General features: G+C 34.6%; 1 protein-coding gene, 1 long non-coding RNA gene and 5 other non-coding genes across 7 annotated transcripts; 4 read left to right on the top strand and 3 right to left on the bottom strand.

Moving 5' to 3' along the window:
- Nucleotides 1–896: 896 nt before the first annotated feature.
- Nucleotides 897–2,902, top strand: LOC145933182 (uncharacterized). The gene is made up of 3 exons (XR_014424824.1): nt 897–1,439; nt 2,473–2,718; nt 2,855–2,902. It is a non-coding gene; the product is annotated as an uncharacterized LOC145933182 (long non-coding RNA).
- Nucleotides 2,903–4,801: 1,899 nt separating this feature from the next.
- On the bottom strand, nt 4,802–25,312 carry Vmat (Vesicular monoamine transporter). The gene is made up of 12 exons (XM_083031884.1): nt 25,074–25,312; nt 15,376–15,518; nt 13,625–13,846; nt 13,154–13,310; nt 12,689–12,831; nt 11,979–12,161; nt 11,535–11,636; nt 11,283–11,457; nt 10,992–11,043; nt 10,374–10,557; nt 9,868–10,001; nt 4,802–9,787 (listed from the first exon to the last, which is right to left on the bottom strand). Exons 2-12 carry the CDS (start codon nt 15,488–15,490, stop codon nt 9,719–9,721), a joined length of 1,536 nt encoding a protein of 511 aa, XP_082888010.1. The 5' UTR covers nt 15,491–15,518; nt 25,074–25,312; the 3' UTR covers nt 4,802–9,718.
- Nucleotides 10,138–10,208, top strand: Trnag-gcc (transfer RNA glycine (anticodon GCC)). Its single transcript has one exon. It is a non-coding gene; the product is annotated as a tRNA-Gly (tRNA).
- Trnak-uuu (transfer RNA lysine (anticodon UUU)) lies at nt 11,102–11,174 on the bottom strand. The gene has a single exon. It is a non-coding gene; the product is annotated as a tRNA-Lys (tRNA).
- Trnag-gcc (transfer RNA glycine (anticodon GCC)) lies at nt 12,238–12,308 on the top strand. Its single transcript has one exon. It is a non-coding gene; the product is annotated as a tRNA-Gly (tRNA).
- Nucleotides 12,514–12,584, bottom strand: Trnag-gcc (transfer RNA glycine (anticodon GCC)). Its single transcript has one exon. It is a non-coding gene; the product is annotated as a tRNA-Gly (tRNA).
- Nucleotides 14,107–14,178, top strand: Trnaa-cgc (transfer RNA alanine (anticodon CGC)). The gene has a single exon. It is a non-coding gene; the product is annotated as a tRNA-Ala (tRNA).
- Nucleotides 25,313–27,201: the final 1,889 nt, after the last annotated feature.

Raw genomic sequence — 27,201 nt, 5'->3', positions numbered from 1 at the left:
TCCCCGAATCCAATAACACAATTCTTTTTCATCAACCAACTGAGATGCAGTGATATATTTTTGTTATTTATATGAAGAACCGTAATTCTCATGATTCAGATTTTTTTAAACGAATTAAGAACACTTTTAGCTATAAAGTGGTCTTGTGGTATTACATATATATGATCAATATTGTTATAATAAAGTTGATTTTAATGTTTATGAGTGTAATTCATATATATATATATATATATATATATATATATATATATGTATAAAATATATTTAGGTATAGTTATTTTCAATAATTTTTCAAAAATTTTAATAAATTATATTTTATATAATTATGACTTTATAGCTTAAAATGTTTTAATACGTTTCAAAAAAGCCAAAATATGAGGATTATGGTTCTCCATACAAACAATAAAAATATATCATATTTTGCATCATTTATATTAAAAGATATAAACTTTTAATATAAATATAGAAAATTATTTTCAATTGCGCACAATTGTTAATGTTCTATTCTATAAAAGTCTGTTCTCATGCAATAGAAGTAGAAATAAAATATCATGATATGTCACATTTCAAACAGAGCGCCAAAATGTCGCCAGACAAGATGGCCGATCCCCCGCCGCGCCAGTATCGGTCCCCTCGCAATAAAACTAACTTTACGCTCCGTCCAGATATATTCATACGTCCATGGATGTGATTAACCAATCACAGAACCGTATTTGCATCTTAAGACGGTCTTGAAATAAGAACGGACTATGAATACCGGCCCTAGACTGACCAATCGGAGACCGAGGATCTCTTTGTCCTGATTGGTCAATCGAGCGCTTCCCTAGGTGATCGTATTTCCGAACACAATCTAGAATGCTGTTGCCCTCTGGTGCACTTTCGCATTGTTCAACGTTCGCGCGCTCATCGCCGGTTCGAGTAAGGGCCAATTTTATCAAAGTCCATTAACTTTAACCGATTAAATTATATCTTTGTCTCTTCAGATACGTTCATAAAGAAGAGACAAAGGGAGCTTTCCAACAAGGACACTAGTGTGACACAGAGTATCATATTCTATCTTTGTCGTTCACTGGTATTGAAAGAAGATGGAATATGATACTCTGTATCACACATACAGACACACACACTGTGTCCTTGTTGGAAAGATCCCAAATATATAGGGCCAGTTTCATCGGCGTCGATTAATTTCAACCTCCGATTAAACTATATCTTTGTCTCGTTTTAAGAACGTATCTGAAGAGACAAAAGATATATAGTTTAATCGGCCGATTGAGTTAATCGAAGATGGTGAAACCGGCTCATACTGGAGGTTAAAAGTTGACCGACGTGAAATTGTCCCTAATAAGTACGAGTGTGAATATCACGGTCTTTTGAAAAATGGTGCCGGCGAGGAATCCGCCAAGTACGCCGAGACTGGAGAAGAAGAGAATAGTCGAAATGTGAGTCGAATTATTTATTTTTATCATCGTGCTCCAAAATTCACTGCCAGCGCTGAAAATCTCTAATACACGTAACGTCAACTATAGATTTTCAGCGCTGGCAGTGAATTTTCAAACACAGCCATTATTTATTGATATATATATATATATATTGGTATATTTCGAAGAAAAAAGGGAGTAAACATTCAGTATGTAAAAATTAGAAATAAATATTAAGTATATTTGGCGCGAGATAGTCTTTCGGCTGGTGCCATCATTATTTGTATATGTTATATAAAAAAGAACATAAGGTATATGAAGTTTAAAAAATCGGAGACAAAATGGTTATACATATATTAAGAGTATTTACCTTTTTCTCGGCTCCTGCAATACTGCACGTTCATCTGCGAGCAATATTTGTTTTCGATATAATTTTATTTCACGGTAATCTTAAAGTATACCTGGACTTTATATAGTCGCACAGAATTTATTTGATGAAAAACTGTGCACATTATTCTTATTATCAATGTGATATATTTACTGTGATCTGCGCGTGATACGATAATGCGATCTATGCATAATATATAAAACTAAAACAACACAAGCTCGCATCATTCTTCGATGTTTTTATGTTGAAAAGAATAATGATGTATTAAAAAAAAATAATATAAAGTTTGTTTAAGTTCGATTAATATTTTTTCACAGAAATTAGCTGAAAGCGTTAATTTACTAATTAAATTTTAAAATAAAAATATATTATAGAAATTAAAATAATAATGTTGTAAATAATATGTTATGCCTTATTATTCTTGATTAATATTTTTTGACAGAAATCATTTGATAACTGTCAAAAATATTATAACATATTATTTAAAACATATTATTATTTTAATTTTTATAACATATTATTTAAAAAATTAGCAAATTAACGCTTTAATCAGCTGATTTCTGTCAAAAAAATTAATAAAGCGAAAATTTACTAATTAAATTTAAAAATAATAATATGTTATAAAAATTAAAATAGTAATACTTTATTTTATTTTATTTGTTACAGGAAGCATTGCTGATAAGCTGGGCGCGAATTTGACTGCGAGATTTTCGAGTGTCAAACGAACGTTGATTCGCGTGCGATTATGGTTTTCGCATCGTTTTTTCTTATTGCGTCGCGTCGGGAGTGCCGTGTAAAGTGTCGGGCGATCGTAATTATTCGTATTTTCGCGAGTGTCGTGAGTGCTACCGTGGACCAAGAGAGGAGGAGGAGGCCCAGGGAGGCATCGGGCGACAGCGAGGCAACTGTGAGGTATGCAAAATACCTAAAATTTTTTTCTAAACTGAGATATTCGACCGTTTCAAGACTTTTAAAACACCCTGTACACACATACACCTCCCCCCCCTTACACACATGTATATACATAATTTGAATATTTTGTTTTCAGATCAACGTGTGTGCTGTATACTACAACTCCGCTATTGCACGTATCGGTGAGTGAGAAATTATTTATTTCGATCGATCGAGTTGTGAAAGTTGAAAGTATTATAACATCTCTTTCTAAAAAAGGCATTAAGTCCATTGTCGCAAATATTATTGCATCTTTTTCGTGATACTTATTGACTGTCTTGATTTCGATTCGCGTTATATTTGTAGCATCGCGAGAGTTAATAGTTTGACAGTTTGTTCAAAATAAAATTGAATAAAATAATGTTTTAAATAATATGTTATAATACTTTAAATTCGATTAATATTTTTGATGGTTATCAGCTGAGAATCGACTTAACATGTCTTTTTTTAGAAAGAGATTGATAATTTTTCTCAGTATTCTTTTAATACTACACGCTCACCTGCAATCAATATTTTTATTTTTGATAACTTAAAATTATAACTTAAATGTGATGAAAAATAAGTGCGATTCTTATGATCGTAATATCGTATATCGTGTAGTATAATTATGAGATATAATATATGGGATAATTATAAAGTATTCTCAGATAATTAATTCATCATTTCGATAATATTATATAAATTGTGTGTTTATATATAATATATGAATAAGAACTGTAAAAATTTTTAACTAATTCGATAATGATACGATTCAATTTTTTCGTCTCAAAATTCCTATAAAATATGTGAATTTTTAAAAAAATACTTGAAGTAGTTCCTGTAGTTAAGATTTATTAACAGGATATTTAAAAAATCGTTATATTATTTGAACAGTTATTTTCAATTAGCTTTACTATGACTCGAGGTTTAAATAGTATTAAAATTTTGTGAAAAGATAGTAAAATATTAAACTTAACACATTTTTAAATATGTAATAACGATTTAGTGAGCATTAGAAACGCAAAAATGATAATCATTGAAGAAGAATATAATTTAGAGATCATTCAGCTTATATTTATTCGACACAACATATCTTCTCATATACACGTAAACACACATTAGACACATAGACGTCAGAATAAACATTAAATAGTTTACAACGAGTTTGTTACTGTTTTCTCTGTCGTGAATACTTTCACTTATTATATGTATATTAATTTCGTACGATCCATCAATAATATATATATATATATATATATATATATATAAAATATTTCGGGACCATTTTTATTCTGGTATCCGCTTAATGCTTATAGTATATATATAGAAGTCGTTTGTGGTTGTAATAGCAGCGTCACATATGTTTTTCTCGTACACAAGCGTCAACAATTCGAATACAACCTTATACAGCGAAATTCGATTGGCGATTTTTCGGGGCCGGCGTTAGTGTTATTTTAACATGTAAAAATATATAAACAAATGCGGTTTCCCCTCCTCCTTTTCCTTCTCCTCCTCGTTTGTTGCTCCTTTTTTATTTCAAGAGGAAGGTCTAATCATACACGAGTATCTTTCCTGATTTCAAACCGCACAATAATACAATAACGCTTAAACGTAAGAAATACTCTCTACAAGATGAGACTCGTCGTCTAAATCTCTTCTTTTTTTTATCTTGATTATTACACAGGCATGAGAAAATCGGACCCATACACCAGCTTGTTAGATATCTACGATATAATGATACGACGTTAAATATAATAGGTATCCTTATAGACTGCGACTTTACGATAAACGCGAGAGGCTGCTGCCGAAACTATAACATAACGATAAATACATAGACAAGCGTCGTCCAATACCTTCCTAACAAAGAAATTCGTCGAGTTATGTAATGGAGATTCAAACCGGCGCGAACCTATCGATTTCGTTATTCAACAATGTATCATTATCGTCGATCGATATTCGCTAAATATTTTCCTCATTTGCCATTCCTAACGAAACAACGATCGATCGATCCCTTCGTATCGAATGCGGGGAAGGTTTTGCACTTTTTTTCATTGCTTATTGTCTGTTCACAATAGCAGCCGCCAACGAATAGTTCGCTAATTCGTCTCTTATTTTTTTTTTTTTCTTTCTTTTAACACACCCAATACGGAAGCATCGTTGTAAACGATGGCAATCGAATAACGCACGACGATACTTGCAACTTGACTTGACGCACGTACCTTTTACGCAATTTCACTTTTTCGTGACCGTCCGCGCATACCTTGGAAGAAATAAATGAATTAAAAGAAATTGATAAGAATTTATCGTGCGAAATTTCACATTTTTTTCAAGATTAAAATCAATTCAAAATGATTAAAATTAAGATAAATGAATAAAATTTTTATTCTCATTCCTTTTCAATATATTAATTACAGTTTTGCATATCTATGCTTTGTAAGCAATCAAATATATTTTCTCTATATAGTTTTTTAAATGTAAACCAAACTATTAGCATTATAATTAAGTGTGCAATGTTATGAAATAAAAAAACATTTTAATTATAGCATACATCTCTACTCATCATTATAGAATTATTTCATTATTTAATTCAGAGAATATATATATATAGAAAACAAATTGTCTATATCTATTTGTTCGATAGAATTGGAAATTTATAAAATGCAAGAAATATGTAAATCCAATTAATATTTTTTAGTTCGACTTTTTTTCGTAAAATCTATTCGCATGGCAGAATTGACAGCTACGAATTTTAGCGTGCCTTCCGCGAAGTAGCAAAGTAGCGGCCAATTAATTATGGTCACACGAGTCGTTTGTCAGGTAACAGTTATGTGTGCGACTGGTATCGTATATACGTTATTTTGCATTTGCCGGAAGCACGTATTGCACGTGACCGAAATCGCAGTCGGTCCGCGCGACACGTGCTTTACAGATTTCTTTTTTTTTTTCCTCCCTTACGATTTGCTTCGATTAACACAGTCATGATTGCATCTGCAATTCATACAATAAGCCTCGGCCGCCGCCGGCCGAGTCGATATATGGACTGAGTAGTTTACAGAGATTTTTACACAAATAATCGCGCTGTCGCGTATACTTCCTCCTATGAGAAACAACTCCTATACAACATAGTCTGCTATTTTTTTCCACGTATAATTATTCGTTCATGTATGCTGTTTCTTTCTGAATCGCGGAGGTTCTTCGTATTATTGAGAGAACAATTTTCGTCGTTAATCTCTTCCGTTCGAATTATAGAAATCTGTTGCAATATGAAACCAATAATGTAATAGCGAAAGTGTTTTCAACAGCAATTTGCATATTAAAATTATTATCGATAATCGTGAAATTATTAAGCCACAAACATTAAATTGGCTCAAAAGATTCGTCACGCACAAGTTTTTTTTATTTAGCTATGTTTTAAATACAATTAATTTGATTAGTAAAAAGTTCATCGTTTTTTTTTGTGCTAATTAATTTCTTTGTCGAGAATCATATTTACTTAATGCAATTATTTTATCGAATTCCAACGTAAGAGATTAAGACCATAATCGTAGTATAGATATAGATATATCCTCCTTATGCTCAAGTTTTAATAAAAAAAAAGATGAAGAATAGATTACAGTTTTGTATTCGGTGGCTTTTCTAATAAAATTCGATTTTCCGTTTTTAACATTCATTAACAAAAAACACTTGGTAATTTTAACGATATATATGAGTAAACAATATCTATTTATCTATAAGTATGATTATTTAAATAAATATAACCGAAATATATGTCTCTCCATACAAACATATAGCTACATATATACATATACATATATATATATATATATATATATATGAGATATTGCATAGGAAAGTAAATTCAAAATGAGTAAATCCTAAATCCACCGAAGTTATAGGAAATCGGTGTTGTAACATCCTTTTTTAAGGTATCTCAGCGGCGACAACGTTAGTTGTACTTTTACTATATTTACAGTTAGGGAAAGATTGATCAAATATATTGTGCGATATATAGTGTGTTATGCAATATAGTACAATAGTTGAAAATCACGCGATAACCATGAATTCACCATAGTAGTAAAGTATACCATCGCTCATCGATATTACTATTATTATCGAAGCAAGAATAATAATAATAACAATAATAAATATATATATATGGCGCAAAACGAAATATTTATAAATAATACGAACGGAAATAAAAAACGAGAATGCAACTAATTGAACCGAGGGGGGAAGAAGAAAAAAAAAATTAGAAATTCAACATTGATCCGCGCGACTCGAAAAATCGTCCGAATTTCGAGATTCGCATACTTTTTTTCTATCTATATTTTTCTCGATTTTCTCGCACTCTCATCTCCTGTCTGTAGGGTGCTTCGCCGCCTTTTTTTATATAGATTCTCATAGACATTTTTTTAAGTATACGTATATCGCGACGAAGCGAGCGTTGACGAAGAATTCGCGAATCGAATTGACTCGCGTTTCGTACCGGGAGTAGGTGTGCAACAAATTTCTCTTACGCACCTTGTGTAATCGGAATCCGCAATGGAAAGCTGTAGTCAATCCTCCATAATTAATACATATAGTTAGTCGTTCTTTCCTCCATCGCGCCTTTCGAACCCCGATATTTATTAATTCGTCGCTTAGCTATTAAGATTTTTGACGAGATTATCAACAAAATTCCGGAACATGTCACGGCGTTAATGAAGATAACTCTAAACTCTCGATTACTTCTATGTCTTTCTATATTTTTCTACGATAATATGCTCTCGCAGCGTTTTATATAACGCTGTTTAACGCTTTTTTTTTTAGCACTACGTTCACAATTAGAGATGATAATGAGTCCAGGTAATAAGCAAACGCGCTATGATCTAATCACAAATCTCTCTTACTCAGCGATTATGTCAACAATGAATCGCTGTCCTGAGAGATATATTCATGAATCTAGTAGCTTAGGATCTCAACAAGTATATACTTTCTTGTTCACCATCGTACATAAGATACTTGATCGTACACGAATATATATATATATACGAAATGCCGATAGGTAATAAATACACGACAATTTTTCAGATAACATTTACGTGAAGATACAACCATATGGACACGTATATAGAGATTTCATATATAGATATAATATGTTTAATATACGGATAATACGTTGCTACGGCTATTCTCTATATTGCTTCTACGAACGTTCTATTTTTTCACGGGGTCCGATCGACGGATATTTACCGTTTTTTTCAATTGTCTGACAAATAAATCGTCACAGCTAGAGTTTCCCGCCGCGAATCCTCATAGAGTTTATCATGTAATTCGCAAATTCTGTCAACGCTTCATACTCGGTCTTTATTCTATATTCTACTCTATTCTATTCTACATTCCACTCTTTTATTCTCTCTCTCTCTCTCTCTCTCTTTCTCTCTATTTCTCAACATTCTTTATTTTATATAAGTTTAGGTACTATTCTCTATCGCGACAAATCCCGCGGTATTCTCTATATATTCTTTCTGGCATGCGTTGAAAAATTCGTGGAAAAACAGAAAGTAATCTCGAAGAATTTATCGAGAAGCTTCGGGATTTGCGACAAGCTCTCTCACGGCTTATATTTTTTCATCTCGCTTATGACGATATAGGATCGACGAGTTTCGGTAAATCGTATGCACCAAGATCCTTCGCGCGAAATGTCACATTTTCTTTTTTTTTTTTTTTTTTCGCGACAAAAATATGTATACTCGATTTCGAGACACAACCGCATTGTGCAATGAAGAACACTTTAAAACACCCGACCGTCTCATTTCCGCTGGTTTCCCTGCAGCCATTCAGGGAAACCAAATCGGGCAGTTCTTCCTGATGAGAGTAAATTTTGCGTGTGATTTTTCATTATATCTCGAAGAACCAGCTGGACAATCGATATACCGATCACGCGATGCCCGATTATCATATCCTTTCACGTCTCGTTTACGTATTATAACAGTTCGATCAATCGTAATAATTATATTACATATCTCTTGATTCTGCAACTTCTTCGCATAAATCGTACTTTCATTATGTCTTCTCATGCACTTATTTTTACGACGAGTCTTATATATGGTACGCATGCAGAATCTAAGCTTTTACATTTAAGAGTAACTTTTTCATCATGTGTCTTTTTTAAATTTTATTTTATATATATGTATATAGATATCTTGAAAACACATGTTTACTGAATATATCTCTTGCTATCGCACGCTACGGCATAACGAATTTTTTTGCATTTTCGCAATTTTTGCATTATTTTAGCCTTTAGCCTATTATATTTGTCTGTTTACATACGATAGACAATATGCTTTTGTATACTTGACTAGGTATCGAGATATCGATGATGCAGAATACACAGAAATACATTTTTTCACAACATATCCACCTTCATTACGGCTAGTCTCAGAATTATTCGAGAACGCGAAATCTTCCATGGGTTCTCCTTTATAGCGCGATCTGTTTGTAGATTGTATATATTATTTTTATAAATACCAAGTGTGGTGTTGTGCGACTTTTTCAAATCTATTTTTTTTCGAGCGAGATCGTTCGTCTTCTTCTCCAGAAATGTCGCTTGTCTATTAGGGAAACTTTACTCGATTATAAATAATTTTACAGTACGTTTGCCAAATGTTATCAAGTGCATGTCAACAGTTGTGTTTATTGTCGATGTTTGTAGCTTCTTATCATTTATTGGAACAAGTTTGAATATTTTGAACAAGAAATACGATATTAGAAAAGAAGAATAAATTGTCAGTCATCAACAATTTTTTGGGGAATATTTTTAAAGATATATATATATATATATATATATATAAATTAATAATATATACAAATACACAGATAATAAGATAATACGAAAACAATTCTTATTTTTTATTGTATGTTAGAAAAAGAAGAAGAGAAAAAATTGCTCGCCAAGAGAACAAAATAATCGGACGTGTCGAAAACTTTTAGAATCACTGTTTTATTGGTCCTCTTCCTCGTTCTGGTAGGTGACATATCGTACAGATGATTTTTCACCAATTATCAACGACTACAATTCGATAGAATTCAAAATTAACGATGTAAATTTACCGAAATAATTTTTTCTTTTTAAAAGCAATATAACATTACCTCTTTTTCTTCCTTGTTTGGCGGCGCCCTTAAGAAATACATGAGGGGGGCGTAAATGAAATTTAACAGGGCTATACCAAAAAGCATCCATTCGAAACCAATAGTGTTGACCAAAGTTCCGCTCAATGCTGGACCTGCAACACAAAGTAAACATATTTAGTGTCAAATTTTTTTCTTGATTTTTTTTATACACCGCTATATCATATGATGGCATTTCTGAAGGATACTATTGATTCTGTTAATCAAATAGAATCTCAAGGCTTTACAGAAGCATCGGTGGTTCAGTGGTAGAATGCTCGCCTGCCACGCGGGCGGCCCGGGTTCGATTCCCGGCCGATGCAAATGTTTTAATATTTTTGCTAATTTTTATATTATTAAAAATATCCATATACACACATATATTTTTATACTGGCATATATTTTTGTAGCATTAAATATTGAGCTAAGATATATCCCGTTAGCGTTTTTTTCAAGTAAATAAAAGTCAAATACATGTACATATGTACCTATAGCAAAGCCTAGACAAAATGCCACATCTCCAATAGCGTAAACGCTTCCATAAACAGCGGTATGTCTTATGTCCACCAGGTATCCCAGCTGAGGCATCATCGAGCTGTCCACCATGCCGATTGCGAAGCCCAGACCCGCATTCGGCACGATCAGATGATCGATACTCTTCGCCAATGGAATCTGGAAACGGAAATTAATTATTCCACGATATAAGGTCAGTTAATTTTAGATTTATAAATCACGACTCAAATGAAGCTGTTGTTTGTCGAAATTCTATGATTTATAATCGATAGCGTACGGCATAATTATACAATAGTTTGCAATATTAGATTTGCAATATAATTTCATGCGTATATATTATACAATATATACCTATATTATGTGATTTATAATTTTGCAATTAATTTTTCAAACATAAATCACAGCAGTGATACAAGTGGTGATTTTTTCATTTTTCCAATAAGAAAGATAGTTTGCAATATTATTATATGTATATATTATTTGATTTAATATATATAATTTTGCAATCAGTTCTTTTCACATAAATAACATAAGCAATGATACGAATGATGATTTATTTCATTTTTCCAATAAGATAAGCATAGTTTACTTACACACATCAAGCAGATACCAATAACGACTAATCCTATCAGAGAGGCTAACCATCTGTAATAAGTGCATAACATGATAAACATTTCGAGTCATCGTATACAAAAAGATATCTCGCCCGAACAGGGACTCGAACCCTGGACCCTCAGATTAAAAGTCTGATGCTCTACCGACTGAGCTATCCGGGCGATGTATCTTCTAGTATATCTAATGATTTTATTATTATTATGATAGATTTTTTGATTTAAAGGACATAACAATTTTTTGTTGATTTTTATAATTTCGATCTAACTGACCTGCCCATTTTATGTCCAAGGGGGCCGAAAAGATTCGTTCCGATCAAGTAACTAATGCTTGCTGGTAAAAATGTGGCCCCCTGTTTCCAGCGACTCGCGCCCATCGTGTCCATCATCCAGATTGGTAGACTCGGTTCCAACATAGCGATACCCATATTTGCGAATGTTATTGCGCCTAAAATATCGACAATCGTATATTTTTTTTTCGTTCGAAATATTGGTCGTATTTTATATTTGAGGCGTTTTTCCTACCAGCTGCTAAAATGATATAAGGATCGGTGATGAGAGATTTCAACGATGGTGGTTTCGTTTCCGTGTACACGACAGATGGTTGAAGCATCAAAAGCTGTAACACTTGAAATTTTACCAAAAATATTATGTCACGTATCATATAAGCCATAAATAATTACGCGTTACACGCTTAAAATTACTTTTCTTTGATAAATGCTCTAAATGATCTATGCTTATCTTATTGGGAAAATATTGAATAAATATCGTATTATATTTATTAAATTTATTATACATATACATATACATATATAATAAATTTATACATATAAATTTTGATTTAAATTAACTGTTATTAAATACACTATATAACTAACTTTTATATATATGCGTAATTTAAATCAAATCTAATTAACGCAATATGCATATAATTTCGTATTGCATAAGTGCATATATTTATTTACTTACGTCCATCGCCAAGAGCTAATGCGGAAAGCACTAAGAAGGGGGCAGATTTCCCTACAAATTCATACATTACTCCGCCGAATGGGGGGCCTATAAGGACCCCGAGGGCCAGTCCGCCTAATGCGATACCCATTGCGTTACCACGTTCTTTGTCGTCCTGATACCTCTCCGCTAACATACCCATACCTGAGAGAAAGTTGAACATGATATATTACGAACGTGTTACATGTAATCATGCAAAGAGTACGAACAGATTGTAACAGCATCGGTGGTTCAGTGGTAGAATGCTCGCCTGCCACGCGGGCGGCCCGGGTTCGATTCCCGGCCGATGCAATCTTTTTACAAAATTTTGCTCCTTTTGTTAATCAACGTAATACTGTAATGGATCTGCTGTCCATTGACAGCTTTGAGATGTAAAAATTTTGTTGATTCTCCGATCTAATGAGGTTTATGTGTCAGAAAGGTTATCGAAATTTTTTTTTAAATAATGAAATTTTTAGAAAATAGTTGAAAACAAAAATTAGCAAAAATTAATAATTGCATCGACCGGGAATCGAACCCGGGCCGCCCGCGTGGCAGGCGAGCATTCTACCACTGAACCATCGATGCTTATATACAATTACGTGAACTAATTTTAACACACACACATAAGTAATTTTCAACATTATTTAATAATGTTATTAGTATGGACAAATAGGGAAATAAATTTTTACCAGAAACGCTGGAACATGACGAACCGATACCCTGAAGAGCTCGCGCTAGAAAAAGTATACTGTAGCTCCGCCCGAAAGCAAAAATCAACGTGGATAAAAACATGATAATAAATCCGGTAAACATAGGTATACTGTATCCGATTCTGAAAAATAATAAATTTTTATCTCATTTAAATGCAATTGCATTTAATATAAAAGGCCCTCTTGATTATATTAAATTAAAGCAAGAGATTTGTTTTTCTATTAAATTCTATTTTAAATAAAATTATTTGAATTTGCCCAAAAAGAGATTTAAAAACTGTTTACTAGATATAGAAAATGCTTTTAATAATGATTATTTTAATTCATAAAAATTATTCTTTGAACTATATATAATTTTGTTTTCAAACTTTATTTGTGATAAATTATCTTTTGCCAATCTAATATATTCTGAGTAAAAAAATCGTGCGGAGATGCGATGCTTACTTGTGAGTTAATGGTCCAACTATAGGATTAGCTAACAATTGAACAAAAGCTTTTGAAGCGAACATCATTCCCACTGCCACGGTCTCTTCTAGTAATTCCCGATGTCTTTGTTCCTTTTCCTTCGTTTCCGGCGATGTAAGATTGGCTACAGTAACTTCTAAAATGAAAAAGATTAGTAAAGTGTTCATTTTGTTGAGCACGTCGTAAGATTTTGTAGTTGAAAGTCTTCATTTCCTTCCACCCCTTTCTCTTTCTTCTAAAAACGCGATTTTATTTTCTATATTTTTCTACTCATTGAATCAATATATGTGACCCTAATATGATCTTTTCCATGATTCGCTTTTAAAGCAACCACAATAGAGTAGATTAAAAATAAATTTACAAGTCTATCATTTTAATATAAAAAATATAAATTTTTGTTGATAAAATTTTTCATTGAATTTCATTATAACGCGACAAGGCATATTTTACCCGATACATCCATAGAAGGGGTAGTAGCGTGTAGAAATTCCAATTGAGGAAGAACCGATATGTTTGGAGCGCAGGGACATTTTGGCGTTGTTGTTTTTATCGTTGTTGTTGGTGATACGGTGGTAGAGATCGTAGTTTGACGAGAGGTGCTTCCTTCCAGATGCTCGCTTAATGGTGCGTTAGGATGTTTGATGTCGTAGAGAAATTCCGGTATTATTGGAACTGTAAAAATTTCGTAAAAATATAGGCCGTACAAGATAGCTCTCAATATTATATTTATATAAAATGAAAAGGCTGTAAAACGGAAAAAAATAAAAATAATTTCTTTCATATGAAAAGTTTCTATTGAAATCAGATTTAATTCAATTGTATATAAAAACACATTATCCTTTTCGTTTTGTATAATATAGAATTTCGTGAAAAATAAAAGTAGGATAGCTCGGCATGATTCTAAAGCGTATTTAAAAGACATTTTATTAACCGGGGGTGTAACTCAGTGGTAGAGTGTCTGCTTCGCATGCTGAAAGTCCTGGGTTCAAATCCCAGCACCTCCAAGCCTCTTTTTTTTTGTTGCCGATGACATTTTTTCATGAACTATTTTGGGAATGATGATCAAATTTTTTAATAATTTTGAAAGAATCGAAAGTTTATAATGCGATATACATATAAAATATGTGTGAAAGATAATAAAAATAGAAATATATATAATAAAAAGATTTAATAAAATCAAAATGAGATCGTGAAATTCTTCGGCATTTATTGTGCTAATGAGAATTATATACGTACACATAAAAATACGCGTACACATTTCGTTGATAGAATTTTTATACATACAATGACTGAAAGTGGATCTCGCGATTTGTTCGATAAGCGTGACGACATTCGTGAATATTTGTACGTAACGACCACGATCTATACGCGATGTTGCATAAATGCATGACCACTTATCCGGATTGGTGGCACGATACATGAAAGTCCATACGTTCCGCGGACTGGTACGGAATAAACGCGAACGTTTTCTGAATTAAACATAAGCTCACGCGACCACGAAAAGTGGTGACCGTCGATAGGGTTCGAGTGGAGTGGAAACAGCGTTAAAAACCGAAAAAGCTGAGTTAACCACGTGATAATATGGAAGCATTAAATATCGCGACAAAAAAAAAAGAGTTCTTTCGTTTCCTTTCCATTTTTATGAATCAATTGTTATATATATTTACACGTTTGCTATTACACACACAGTATTAACAACTTCATTCATTTATAACATTAATCGTGATAATTCAATAGAGTATCTCTCTCTCTCTTTTACTATTATGATTTAAACTTTTTCTAAAATTCTCGTCTATCTTACAATGGATCACGTGGTCGAGAGAAAGTTATGAAGTTAATAGGTCTCGGTACTTGACCCACTGGAATTAAATTTATGGCCTAAAGGGGCAGCTTCGAAGCCTAACTAAAGAAGAAGCTGCCAGAAAGGGCGAAAAATCAGCTTATATAAATCTGCTGTAATGCACTCATTGTCAGTAAACTTAAAGAAGAATAATAAAAGTTTGTCAATACACAAAACTGACTGTGACAATATAAATATTCATTCAAATTTCCTTATCAAAGTTTAAATTCTCGAGATAACAAAAAGAAATTGACATAACTGCTTAAAAATTGATCAATAATACTGTATTAATAATGTATCAAAGATACGAAAGATCTCGTAATTAATTAATGTATACGATGTAATAAACAAGGTCACTTGCCTACGGTTGTTAGCAACATATTGTCCAACAGCAGAGCGATGGCGACGATGACGAGAACGAGCTTCCGAGATTGTCGGCATCGTTGCAACCAACCGCTCCATTCTCCACCTCCCATTCTCGAATTTTATCCTTCCGTTGATGTTCTATACAACATTAATTAGCAGATCACGAAAAATGTTAAATAAAATACGTAAGAAAATTTCGTTAGATTTCACCCTAACGTCACGCCGACTCTATTCTCGGTAGAAATCGAAGCGGGTAAACAGAAATTACGAGAAATCAATGAGAGAGAGAGAGAGAGAGGAGAAAGAGAGAGAAAATTCAGGATTTCTCTCCGGGTGATTCCGACGAAATGTCCTTTCACGAAGATGAACAATCGAATCCCCTATTGCGTTGACGACACTTTACCGCATACGCTCCCTGAAGACCTTTCCCCATTAGGTTTTCGTTAAATTAAACTACACTTGTCGATCTTTGCTTCCAAAGATGTGTGTATTTTATCGGACATTTTGCGAACACTAATTTCGTAGCGCAAATAGTAGAGTGTCAAAAGAAATGTTTTTTTAGAAAATTATTATATTTATTGTAAGAAAAATTATTTATATATAATTACCTATATAACAAATTCTTATCTTGAAAATGCAATGAATTAATCGTTAAAAGCCAAGCATAATACTTAATAAAATAATAAGATTTAGACTTAGTGACACCATAAAAAAACAAGACACTCCTCTTTCTTCAGTACTATTGCCTAAATCATAAGCAATATTCTAGAATAAAATCGAGTCGCTTCCCGTTGAGAGAAATCTTGAACGGGACGGAAATAGTTTGAATGCCGGAAAAGGCGCATCTGCCTTAACAGAAGATAAAATCGTCTTCGCCCTGAAAATTGTCAATTGTGAAAAGTGGTCAAAATTACGATCTACTCCTTCGCAATTTCCTTTCTCGAATCGCTCGAATCGCATCTCGCTTATCTTTAAGTGTCGGTTTTGAAACGCTCGCGATGATTTCTGCTCTCTAGATTTTTATAGATTTTTATATATATGTAGATCAATTTTGCGCGAGAATGTGTGAATTTATTGAACATTTATTGATTTCATATATTCTTTAATTATTGTTTCGTGAAGTACAATGGACAGATTTTATAAAAATCTTTGTACAAAGTACAAGAAAAAAGGAGCAATGTAAAGAAATAATTCTTTAATTGTATATTCTAAACGAATAACGCATTATTTTAAAAGAAGTAGTTTCTTTTTAAGATTTTCTCACTTTCGCCATTTAACGCCAATTCTTTCTTTCCATAATATATATGACATTTGTACGACGATTGTGAGAGAGCAGCAGTCTTAATTGCCAAAGTTTTTCAGAAAGCTCACTTCTGTTTCGTTTCGCTGGAACGACTCGCCATCGACTCGACGTTCGTTTAGCGCAATACAATTAACCGCATTAATTACAGGCTTTTAATAGTACCTCCACCGGCCTGTCGTTCCGCGCGCGCGCGCGCGCGATGCTCGCTCTCTTCTCTCTTTTATTCGTAATAACTCGGTTACCCCACGCTTTTAGCCCACCTAATTTTCACGCTCGGCCGTTGAAAAGGCAAGCATCAAAGGCTATTGCGACTCTCAGCGACTGTCTCGCGCGTTCACGGTACTTTACCCTATTTTTATTAAGAAGACTCGCTGTGTAAGGCGATTTTAAACGCTATTTCGACGCATTATATCTCCAATGGACACGTCTTCTTCGATTTAAAAATTAATACGATTCAAATATATATCTCTTCCACACACTCCCTATAATCGAGTTTCTGAAAGCGAGAGGAATCAGGTAAATAAGACCGATGAGCACATCCCCGTGACCGATTTTTACGAGGTACGCGTACGAAAAGAAACCGGGGCGGTTGGTACCGCGAGATAAGGGGGTGTTTAAGGAGCGATACCGCAAAAGAAGCCTTGGAGACGCACGCACGCATATGAACAGAACGGTCACCAGAGGGGGACAGGGAAAAGGGGAAGAAGGGGGCTTATACATCTCCGCTGCTGACGAAGTCGAAGATTGATAGCTAGGAAGGGTAGGGGAGGATGAAGGGGAAGGATAGGCGGATGGAGAATTGGTACGAGGGGGAAAAGGAAAGCGGGGAAGCAATCAGCATTTTCCTGAAAGCCAACTCCCCGAGGACCGCGCATTATTCTCGGAAAAGATCGCTTCCACTCGTGCTTCTCCACTTATAAGCTCCGCTACCTTCCGCCATATCTCTATCGGACTTCCTTCTCCGATTCCTTTTCCCTCCCCCTCCCCTCCCCCATCTTTTTCATCCCTCGTTCTCTTATCTTCTCGGTAATTACGACGAAGAATGACCGCAAGAAAGACCGGTCTCCTGTTTGTACCGGAGCTTTCCCGCCAGGGGATGTCGAGCGTATCGCGTATCAACGTAACCGGCTATTCCCATCGAGAGCGTCGATCGATCTGCATCGTGCGTTTCCATTCCTTATGGAAATCCTCTTTCTTTGACCGATTTGTCGCCTGTCTCGCTCCTGCTGAGGAGATGCGCGATACAGTTAATATATATAAACGCCTTCTTTTTCTCTTTCTACTTCATCGTCGATTAACGAAGGAATCAGGAGGAGAGGATATCTTTTCATTTTGTTAACAAATGATAATGACTGAAAAAATTAATTTTATACATCCATCGGGGAAAAGTATGTATGGAGTGTATTATGTAATAAATAGCGCGATATACGCGCTGTTTAATAAACTCGATAATCATATATCCGAAAATGCGAGAGCTGAATTTTGGAGACTCGATACGAAGCGCTCGTGTGTAAAATTAATAGTATACTGGAGACTCGAGCGGGTGGGATTCTGGAGAGGCGAGTTGACGAGCGATACGAGTCATTGAAAGGGTTTGACGGGGATGACGGTTTTGCGATTGACAGCTTCTCGGCAACGCTTGATGAAGTGGTCGCAGGGGGAATCTGCCGACTCATCTCGAGGCTCGTTATGTCGACTCGCGTGCGTCATTGATACGACGAGGTAACAACACCTATAGGTCGCGTTGTGTTACGTGATTACGCTTGCGCGTATACCAATTCAATTGGCCAAAGTTTTTCGTCGTTTCAGCTAATAGAAAAGTCGTGTCGGCCGTCAGTGCGTGGAATTTATTGTAAAACGTGACCACTCATCTCTCTCACGTGCGGCTGGTCGTTTCAGCTCGCGATCGCGACGCGATTTTTCGTATAATAAAGGAAATAGCAAGTCTTCTGTCGTCGTTCCACAATGACACGGCTTGGAAGTGAACTTATTTCCGCGAGACTGATTAAACGGAAGGATTCAGGAATTTTTTTAATATACCTATTGTTGAAGAATCTTATTGTTAGTGTATTTTAGTAGAAATTGTGTTTAGCACGTATATCTGATATTAATAGTAATTACTTGATAGATAATGCGATATATTTAAAAAAATATTATTTAAATAATACATACTAATTTTTTAGTTAATAATTTAGCAGAAGAATATATATATACATATATATAAATCTTTTGCTAAATTATTAATTAATTATTATACATTTGTCGATTTAAAGAAAAATACTAGAAACAACCAACGTTTAAAATATATAAATTGTTTGAAATAATGATATAATTATTCTCTCGATATATTAGAGAGAGTAGAAATTCTATAAAAGTATAATAATTTATTAATATATACATTTTCGTGCATTGGTTTATTCCTTCATGTTGTAAAGTTGTTGTATCTCACTGTGTATTTTCGTATAGTTATTATTATATTATTCGAGTCTGATCCTGATCACGGCTATTAGATTGATTCTTATAGGTACAATGGCAGAGTTATAGTTAAAGATGAGAACTGGAAGGGAAGCAGCCCTTTAACCAGTTTCTCTCGCTGTTCCGTAGACAAAGTTACAGTCTGCGTAGGGCTAGTTTCTACTTTAAGAACCAATTAGTTCGGGTTGTTACGTCTCGCTCTACCGGGTCTCTTATCTTTCGACACACACTTGGCGTTATTCACAGATTCTTTGATAAACTTGGTGTCGATCTTCCTTAGTATGATACTATTGAAACATTTCTTTATTTCCTTATTTGATAATATTCTGATCTAGTATTCGATTAATCGATCGATACGAAACATTTTTAACATCTTCATTTTTATAAAAAGAATACGTCATTTTCATATCATTTTAAATTAGTTCACTTAAAAGCAGTAATAGCGTAATTTTGATTATATGACGAAATTTCTGATGACGAAAAAAGGTAGCCAAGAAGTATAGTCGATTAATTATGAGAATAAGACAAAGGTTTTCAATCGATAAGAGGCTTTAAAAGGAGAAGACAATGAAAATGTGAACAGAGAGGAATGCAGATAACTTATAGAGCAAACTGTTGCTCTGCGTCTCAACAAGTAGGTCAACGACCGAACTACTGAATGGAGATTTCGGTATATCTTTACTGTTGCCAATAAAAGCAATTCGAGATACAATCTCTTCACATATCCAATCAACACACGTTTCCTCTCTCTGAAAAATAATTCTTCGATATCTGGAGCTGTGCGACACGTATAATTTGCTGCTTCATAATCTGCCATTTCAATTAGCACAATTTGATTGATGAAATAATATAAAATTTTATTTTATTTCTTATGAGAGTCGACTGTAAGAGCTCCTTTTTTAAGTGCTTCTGTCGACCAAGTTTTTTTACACGTCACGCGTGATAATCCCGTTATTATACTCTCTTTGCCGTGTCTCACTGACGTTTTATCGTAACCCAGAGCAATTATGTCGAAGACGGTGCTGGCTCCTCTCTTTGCCGCGCGATATTGCATGATAAGCGAATTACGTCTCGTCGCGAAATCACGTTACCTCCGTATAAAATCACTGTGTTACGAAGTTCCGCCGTCGCCGTTGGTCCGATCGTATATATGGCAGTATGGTCCCGATTCAGGAATACATCTCGAACTTTGCGCAACAAAATTATAACTCGAGTATATTAACGCGGATCTATATCCTCGTGGAACACGATTTTTTTTACGAACGATCGATATATATATAATATTTGTCGAAATACTTCTCCCGTCGCCTTTGTTATAATGCCGATATTTTGATTTACTTACGTCGTTATTAGATCGCGGCGAATTGAATTTGTTCCGACACATTAGACACAGAGTATATATTGCAAATTACACGCACATCTTCTAATAACGAAACTTTATACACTCGTCTCGCAGATGGCTCGTGTCACGGCAAACTGCTAGCTGAATTGTAACAATGGCATCACCTGTCCAATTAAAGACGGTGATGCAAAGCAGTCAGGTGGGTCGTAAGATGGGATATTTGTTAAGTAGAGATTGATATTTTATATAGGATGCTCTAAAAGAAAGAGAGTTGTGTGTTTCTCTTACATCATCATTGATATACCGTAATCGAAAGAACGAAGAATGGATCTCGATGTAAATTTTATTTTCCGACTTTAATGAAATTATAAAATTAAACTTTAAACGTATCAATAGATAAGGAAATTTTAATATTATAAGATGATTGTAAGAGTACTTACTTTTGACACAGATTTAATCTAATTAATCTAAAATTAAATTGACAATTCTAGAAGATGGTGTCCATTTAAACTTTTATAAGGAAATATTCCAACTTATTACATAAAGAATCAAAAGAAATTTCTGAGACACTCTATATAATTATTATGCGAGAACGCATATTCATATAAGATTAAACATACATCTTTTGCATCTTGATGTATCTATTTCAACTTATGATGACATTTGTTGGGATAATTTTTTGCCACTGTATTTGTCGTATTAATAAAAAAATATTTAATAAATAATATATATATACATTTAAATGCAATAATATCGCTTTATCTTTTATTGTTAGAAATGAAAGCAGTTTGTAGTACATTTAAATTTTACGTATATTATTGCATTATCTTGTTAGCGATACACTTGAATAACATTGAGCAATTCTCAACCGTATTACTTGAACGTAGAACTATATTTTGCCAATTTTCTTTCTCTCTGTTAAAATAGAAGAATTTAATATAAAAATAAAATAACATAAAAATAAATTGTCAGATAATTTCACATAAATAAATTTCATCGTAAAACGCCAAAATTAATCTATTCTGTACTCCGGCTGATTATCGCTAGAAAAATGTAGAATTGTAGATTAAAAGAAGAAAATCGTGTTTCATAATCGGCTCAATGAGGGAACCCAATTTATCGTCTACGACTCTACTTATGGCGGTATATACGATTTACTTTCTTTTATCGAATAAAAATCAAATTTACAGACTGGACACGCTTCTCATGCATTTCTACCTGCTGCTATTTTTCGCACAATTTCTGGTAAAGAAACAATCAAATCGTTTTAGCAATAGAGCAGATTAAGAATAAATCGGCCGACGTATTTTTGTCGTTCAATGAAATCATGTTATTTTAAGAAAATTCGAATATTGACACCTTATATCCATTAGGTAAGAATACACATGTCTCTGCGAAATAGATATTTGTCATCAATACTATCTTATATCCTGCAGCATTGTTATGCATTATTTTTTATGAGACAACATTCGCGTTAAAATATTTAATAAAAAGAGAAAAATAGAAAATATTTTGTGAAAGTATTTCAATCGCCACAATCTTGGAAATCTCATAGATTGAAAGAGTAACGCCTACGTATGTGTATGTGTATGTGCACGAAAAAAGGGATCTCGCGTCGCTTCATAGATAAATTTCAATTTAGTTTCTCGCAAAATTAAAGGCGATTCGGTAATACAGGTAATGTGTTACGTGTCGAAATGCGACTGTGAGAAAGGAATCGGATGTAAATCAAACTCAGATAGCCGTGAAACGAGACTTTAGACGAGACGAGGTCAGAGACGGAATCCTCTGGAAATAAAATTACGTCTTCGATCGTGCGTAAATGAATTTACCGCTATTCCGCCTATCGCTTCTTTCCTGACAAGTCTCAGCTAAATCAGATGAATCGCGAATAATTCAGTACATGATGCGTTTGCTTTATTGCTACATATTTTGTTAAAAATTTTATTTATATATATAAACTCTAAATATTATTAAAAGTATCTTTCAAGTTTCAAATTTAATTTTCTCAAAAATGAAAAGCTTCAAATAAAAAAAAAAATTCACTCTATATTATTAATTTTTCTCTTACGTAAAATTACGTCTCTCTTCTTGGTTTGATTATTTTATATATTTACATATATCATACTTTAGTCTTTTACTTTGAATTAAATAATAATACCTAAATATCTAGTAATCTATTTAGATTAATATCTCGAAATATATACTAATATGAGACTATATTATATTAATATGAGATACATTTGATGGTGATATTGTGTTGGATTAACTTTCAGTCTTCCAGTAGAAACGTAAAGAAATAGTCGCACTTGAAAGGAAAAAAAAAGACAGTGAACGCGTACCGACTCTTTATATTTTCCAATTTAATTAAGACTTTTCCGAGAGAAAGAATTATTAGAAGAGAAAAATGAAAAGCCATTAAAAACCAGAAAAAGATTTCGCAGGGAGTGTTCCTCGGTTACCGGTCTTGTCGATCCGGTAATCGCATTAGGGACAGTAATTACGACACCGCCCGTAGTAACGTGAAACCGGTAGGTCGGGTAAAGTACTGGACAGGGTTATGCAGATTGCTTTATAACCTTGTTACCGATCACTCTATTAACCTTACGAGGTTGCAATCCCAACCCACCCCTGGCTGTTCCTGTTTTAGAAGCCGGGCGAGAGACGGTGAGGGTATCGTCTTTTCGTCTCGCTTCTCGCGACGTTCAACCCTTGCGATTTTCGGAGAGTCGTTATTTTACTTTAAGTCGCCATCCTCGTAAGTTTCACGATAAGACCCGGCAATTTGCGCTGCTTGTCTTCCGATGAGAGAAACGACGATTCCCAACAGGCGATTGAACATTCAATTTCGAACTACAAACGCGGACGCGTCGAGAAGACATATTTTCCGTGAAATGACGGAGGCGGGAGAAACAACCGCCTTCGGGTAAAAACGACTCTGGCAATTCGCGCGAGAACCTCGTGTCTTCTGCAATTCACCCTTCGCCGACCCTCTCGATCCCGACCGCGCTTTGACGCGAACTCGCCGAGAAAGATCAGCGCGAGAGGCTGCGGATGACACGTGGAAATGAGGGCATTTGTTCTATGGCCGCGGATCACTATCAGGAAATCCGGTATTACGCGGACTAAGGGACAGCAGAAGTGTTCCGGACACCTCGGTGACGTGTTAACGAGTCTGAAGACTCCGCAAACGAATCTGGCAGGTGAATAATACTGCCTAACACGTTGACGTAGTGGCCATAGATGACCGGCGGTATTGACGCGTATCTCATCAATTTTTTTACGGTATATACAAATCAGGTGCAATCAATTTTAATTTTCTTATTCTTCTTTAAAATCGGGGACTTTAAATTGTCAGTTAAGGAATCAATCAGTTAACGTTGAATTAAATGGAAAATACTGTACTAATTTAATAATACTTATAATATATATGTATATTCACTATCTATTTTAATCATATCCTATAATACTTGAACATTTTACAAAAAATTCTTCAATACGCACATTTTTCATTCTTGTTTAAAATTTTGTTAAAGATAAACTTGTCAAAAAATCAAACTTTTAACTTGAGAAAATTATTAATTATATATGTAGATAAATTAGCATATCACTAATAACTTATAATAACAAAGATTAGGGGAGTTGTCATTATATAGATCATTTATTAATTATAATCAATGATATACCATATCTGTCGATGATATATGTATGTTTTAATTAGTAATTTGTATTAACTTATTTAGATATATTCACTCATTTAGATTAATTAGATGTCGAGCAATTTAAGAGCAATATTACAATGTTAATTATTAATTAACATTTAACAGTAGCAAAAATCGCTTACATGGCCAATTAAATCCTATTCTCTACCGTTTTAAGTAATTAGACCGTATAAATGAGACATAATATTTGCGAGAGAAAGTAATTATTAAAGAATTTGTTTCATTTTAACGCGTTAAAGTGTTAAAAATTCAAAGATTTCGTATAATACTTTTTTTTCTCAGCAAAGATCTTTAATTTTCTTATATCCAGTCTGTTTAAAGCAAGGATAGTAATTCTTTCATGCTTGCTAGCACGTTACGTTAAGTGATAAAGCGGCGCGTCGACGGTTATACGAATCGAGCGGAAGAATACTTCATCCAATAAATCGCATACATAGACCGTAAATCGCCATCGTATTTCTCACGATTAAATCTACGTTGCTACGTGTTCAGATGGTTTGCGTCGCGCGAAATGAAATAAATACGGAATAAAAAAAACATACGTCGAACAAACAAATAAACTCGCCATCTTCAAACACCGTTTAATTGTTACAGCGCCACAGCATTAATTAATTTTTATCATATAAAATGTAATAATTAATAATTTTTCACAATATTTTAAGCGAGAGACACAATTATCCGCGAATGAATCTGGTCTCCCTGACTTTAATTGGGATAGTAGGGGTTCTATATACTACCAAATGATTTCATCTTATCGGACATATAATCGCGAGTTTGTCAATTCCACGAGAGGGTACATACATACATATATTCTACAATTTTACGCTATGTTTGGGAGAATTTGCACTCACCGGGGTCGGTCGGTCCTGCCGTGGAGCGAGCGTTCTCCGATCCTGTATCGCCGCTATCGTTGCTAGCCGTCGAGATCGCGGCCCGGCTGGCGAGGAGCGTTCGGGCACCCCGATGGTAATTGTACGGAGGATTGAGAGCGATAAGGGCGCATCTCACCTCGTTCGTGCCGGCGCGGAGCCGTCGCTCTCTCTGCCTACCACCGTCTGCGTCTCCCGTGCTTCTTCGATGTTCTCTTCTTGATCCACGAAAAGATCCAGAAGCCCCCAGCCGCCGGCAGGGCGCATGGTCACTGGGTTCCGCGCTTTTCACCCCTTCGCGTCCACCCACACTGTCTCTCTTTCTCTCTCTTCCCCTTTCTCCTTCCACCCTCTGCGTTCTATACATCTCCCTCTCTCTCTTTCTCTTTCTCTGTGTTTCACACACATGCGCGTACAATACATAGAGCATATCACACGCCCATTCACACCCAACACGAATATGTATAACACTTGCTTTTGTACGGCTTTCTTTCCCTTTTTTCCGCACTCTCTTCTCTTTATCCAAAATAATAACTAAATTTATATATATATATGTATATCTCTCTCTTTCGTGTTCTCATTGCTCCCCACTCCAGTGAGTTCCTCTCTTTCGCGCGGTCCATTTCAACATTATTCTGGTCATTCGTCTCCCTCCATCGAGGCGTCTGTCGACGCCCCCCGAGGCGCTATTGTCTCTATATCATCATTCTCCACCTCTTTTCGAATCTGTCAGTTTTCAACGGAATTGACATTACCTCTATATGCAGCTTTTCATTTTTTCCCTTTTTCATATCAATGCAGGGACCATAGAAGATTGACTTTATAGTGTGTTACTTTATCGTCGAAATGATTTACGATGCTGCGTGAAAATAATCTTCAAAATAATCTGCTTTTGTTCTTGCCGAAAAATATAACGAATCGAGATTCCTTGAAGAACGTTTAAAAAGGGATAGGATAGGAAAGCCTAGTCGTTTGTTTAAGGATTTCAGATCTGACTTATTCTCAAACTTTGACTTTGCCGAATCAAAAGCTTGTAAGAAAAATAAAATAAGATGCTCGCGTCTTATAATTTTAGCCTCAACACGAAACACGCGAACGTAATCAAGATTCCCCTATCGAATTTAACCGTCTAGGAATGGCGCGCACCACGCGGAATTTACTTCGAGGCTATAGAGGAATGCAAAGATCGCGAAGAATTCTCTATATGAGTTCTCAACGTCTCTTCACCGTCAGCTCTTTATTAATAAAACGACTATTATCACACATTCCAGAAACAAAGATAGCGCCGTTATTGCGTCGCGTCGGGTGTATTTTCGGGTGTATTAGCCGAATAAAGCGCTTTCAGCTTCACCTCAATTAACATAAGCGGAACGAATGTCCTTCCCTCCGTGAGTGTTGCGATTGTTAAGGCATCAGGCAAATAAACGAGTCAATTTTCTCTTTCGCGTCAAGATGAGGGGTTCTCCGGAAAGTCGTTTTCTCGTTGCCAGTTTGCCACCTGTGGAGTCGAACGAGAAAGCAATATAGAAATTCCAGGCAGGAAGCGGGTTCACTTGTTGATTTTAGGAAACTCCGGGGAAAACACACGAGGTGCAACTTGTTGCTAAAGGAACCGCCACTAATCGGTATTAGCCATGCGGTTTTACACACGAATAGACGGATGATTAACGAGGCGAGATGAGGGAATCCAGAGATACCTTCGAAATTATTAAACCAGAGAATAACGAGGGCGCATCCCTGAGAAAGTGAATTTGAAATTGCCTAGGGTCAGCTTCATCAGCAATCTTGGCTAAACCTATCTCTAGTTAATAATTCTAGCAATTATCTCGGATAAGATAAATAGCGATTATCTCATCGATCAATCTTAAATTGACGCAGACAACTTGATTATAATCCTTCGATATAAATATCTTTTCCATTATCATATATTAATATAATAATAAGTAAAAAAACGTGGATAATAATTTCAAAAATTTATTTTCGTGAATATATGCATGGAGGAAAATGAAACGTGCGTTTACATTGTAAAATACATTATATGATTTTTAATACCAAAGAGAAGCCAGTATATTTGCAAGCGTAACAAAAAAAAAAAAAATAAAGCATCCCC

Source organism: Prenolepis imparis, unplaced genomic scaffold, assembly GCF_030444845.1.
Source record: "Prenolepis imparis isolate NDT839.2.m4 unplaced genomic scaffold, iyPreImpa1.0 SCAF_2, whole genome shotgun sequence".
Taxonomy (NCBI): Eukaryota; Metazoa; Arthropoda; class Insecta; order Hymenoptera; family Formicidae; genus Prenolepis; species Prenolepis imparis.
The sequence above is the reverse complement of the archived record's forward strand: the minus strand, read 5'-3'. Positions and strand labels throughout refer to the sequence as shown.

Excerpts from the sequence above, each read along its gene's own strand:
- Vmat (XM_083031884.1), bottom strand. The coding sequence starts at position 15,490 with ATGGGAGGTGGAGAATGGAGCGGTTGGTTGCAACGATGCCGACAATCT. Across the intron at positions 10,558-10,991 it reads TTGGTATCTGCTTGATGTGT|ATTCCATTGGCGAAGAGTAT; the intron begins GTAAGTAAACTA and ends TTCCGTTTCCAG. Across the intron at positions 10,002-10,373 it reads TTGTCTAGGCTTTGCTATAG|GTCCAGCATTGAGCGGAACT; the intron begins GTACATATGTAC and ends TTTGTGTTGCAG.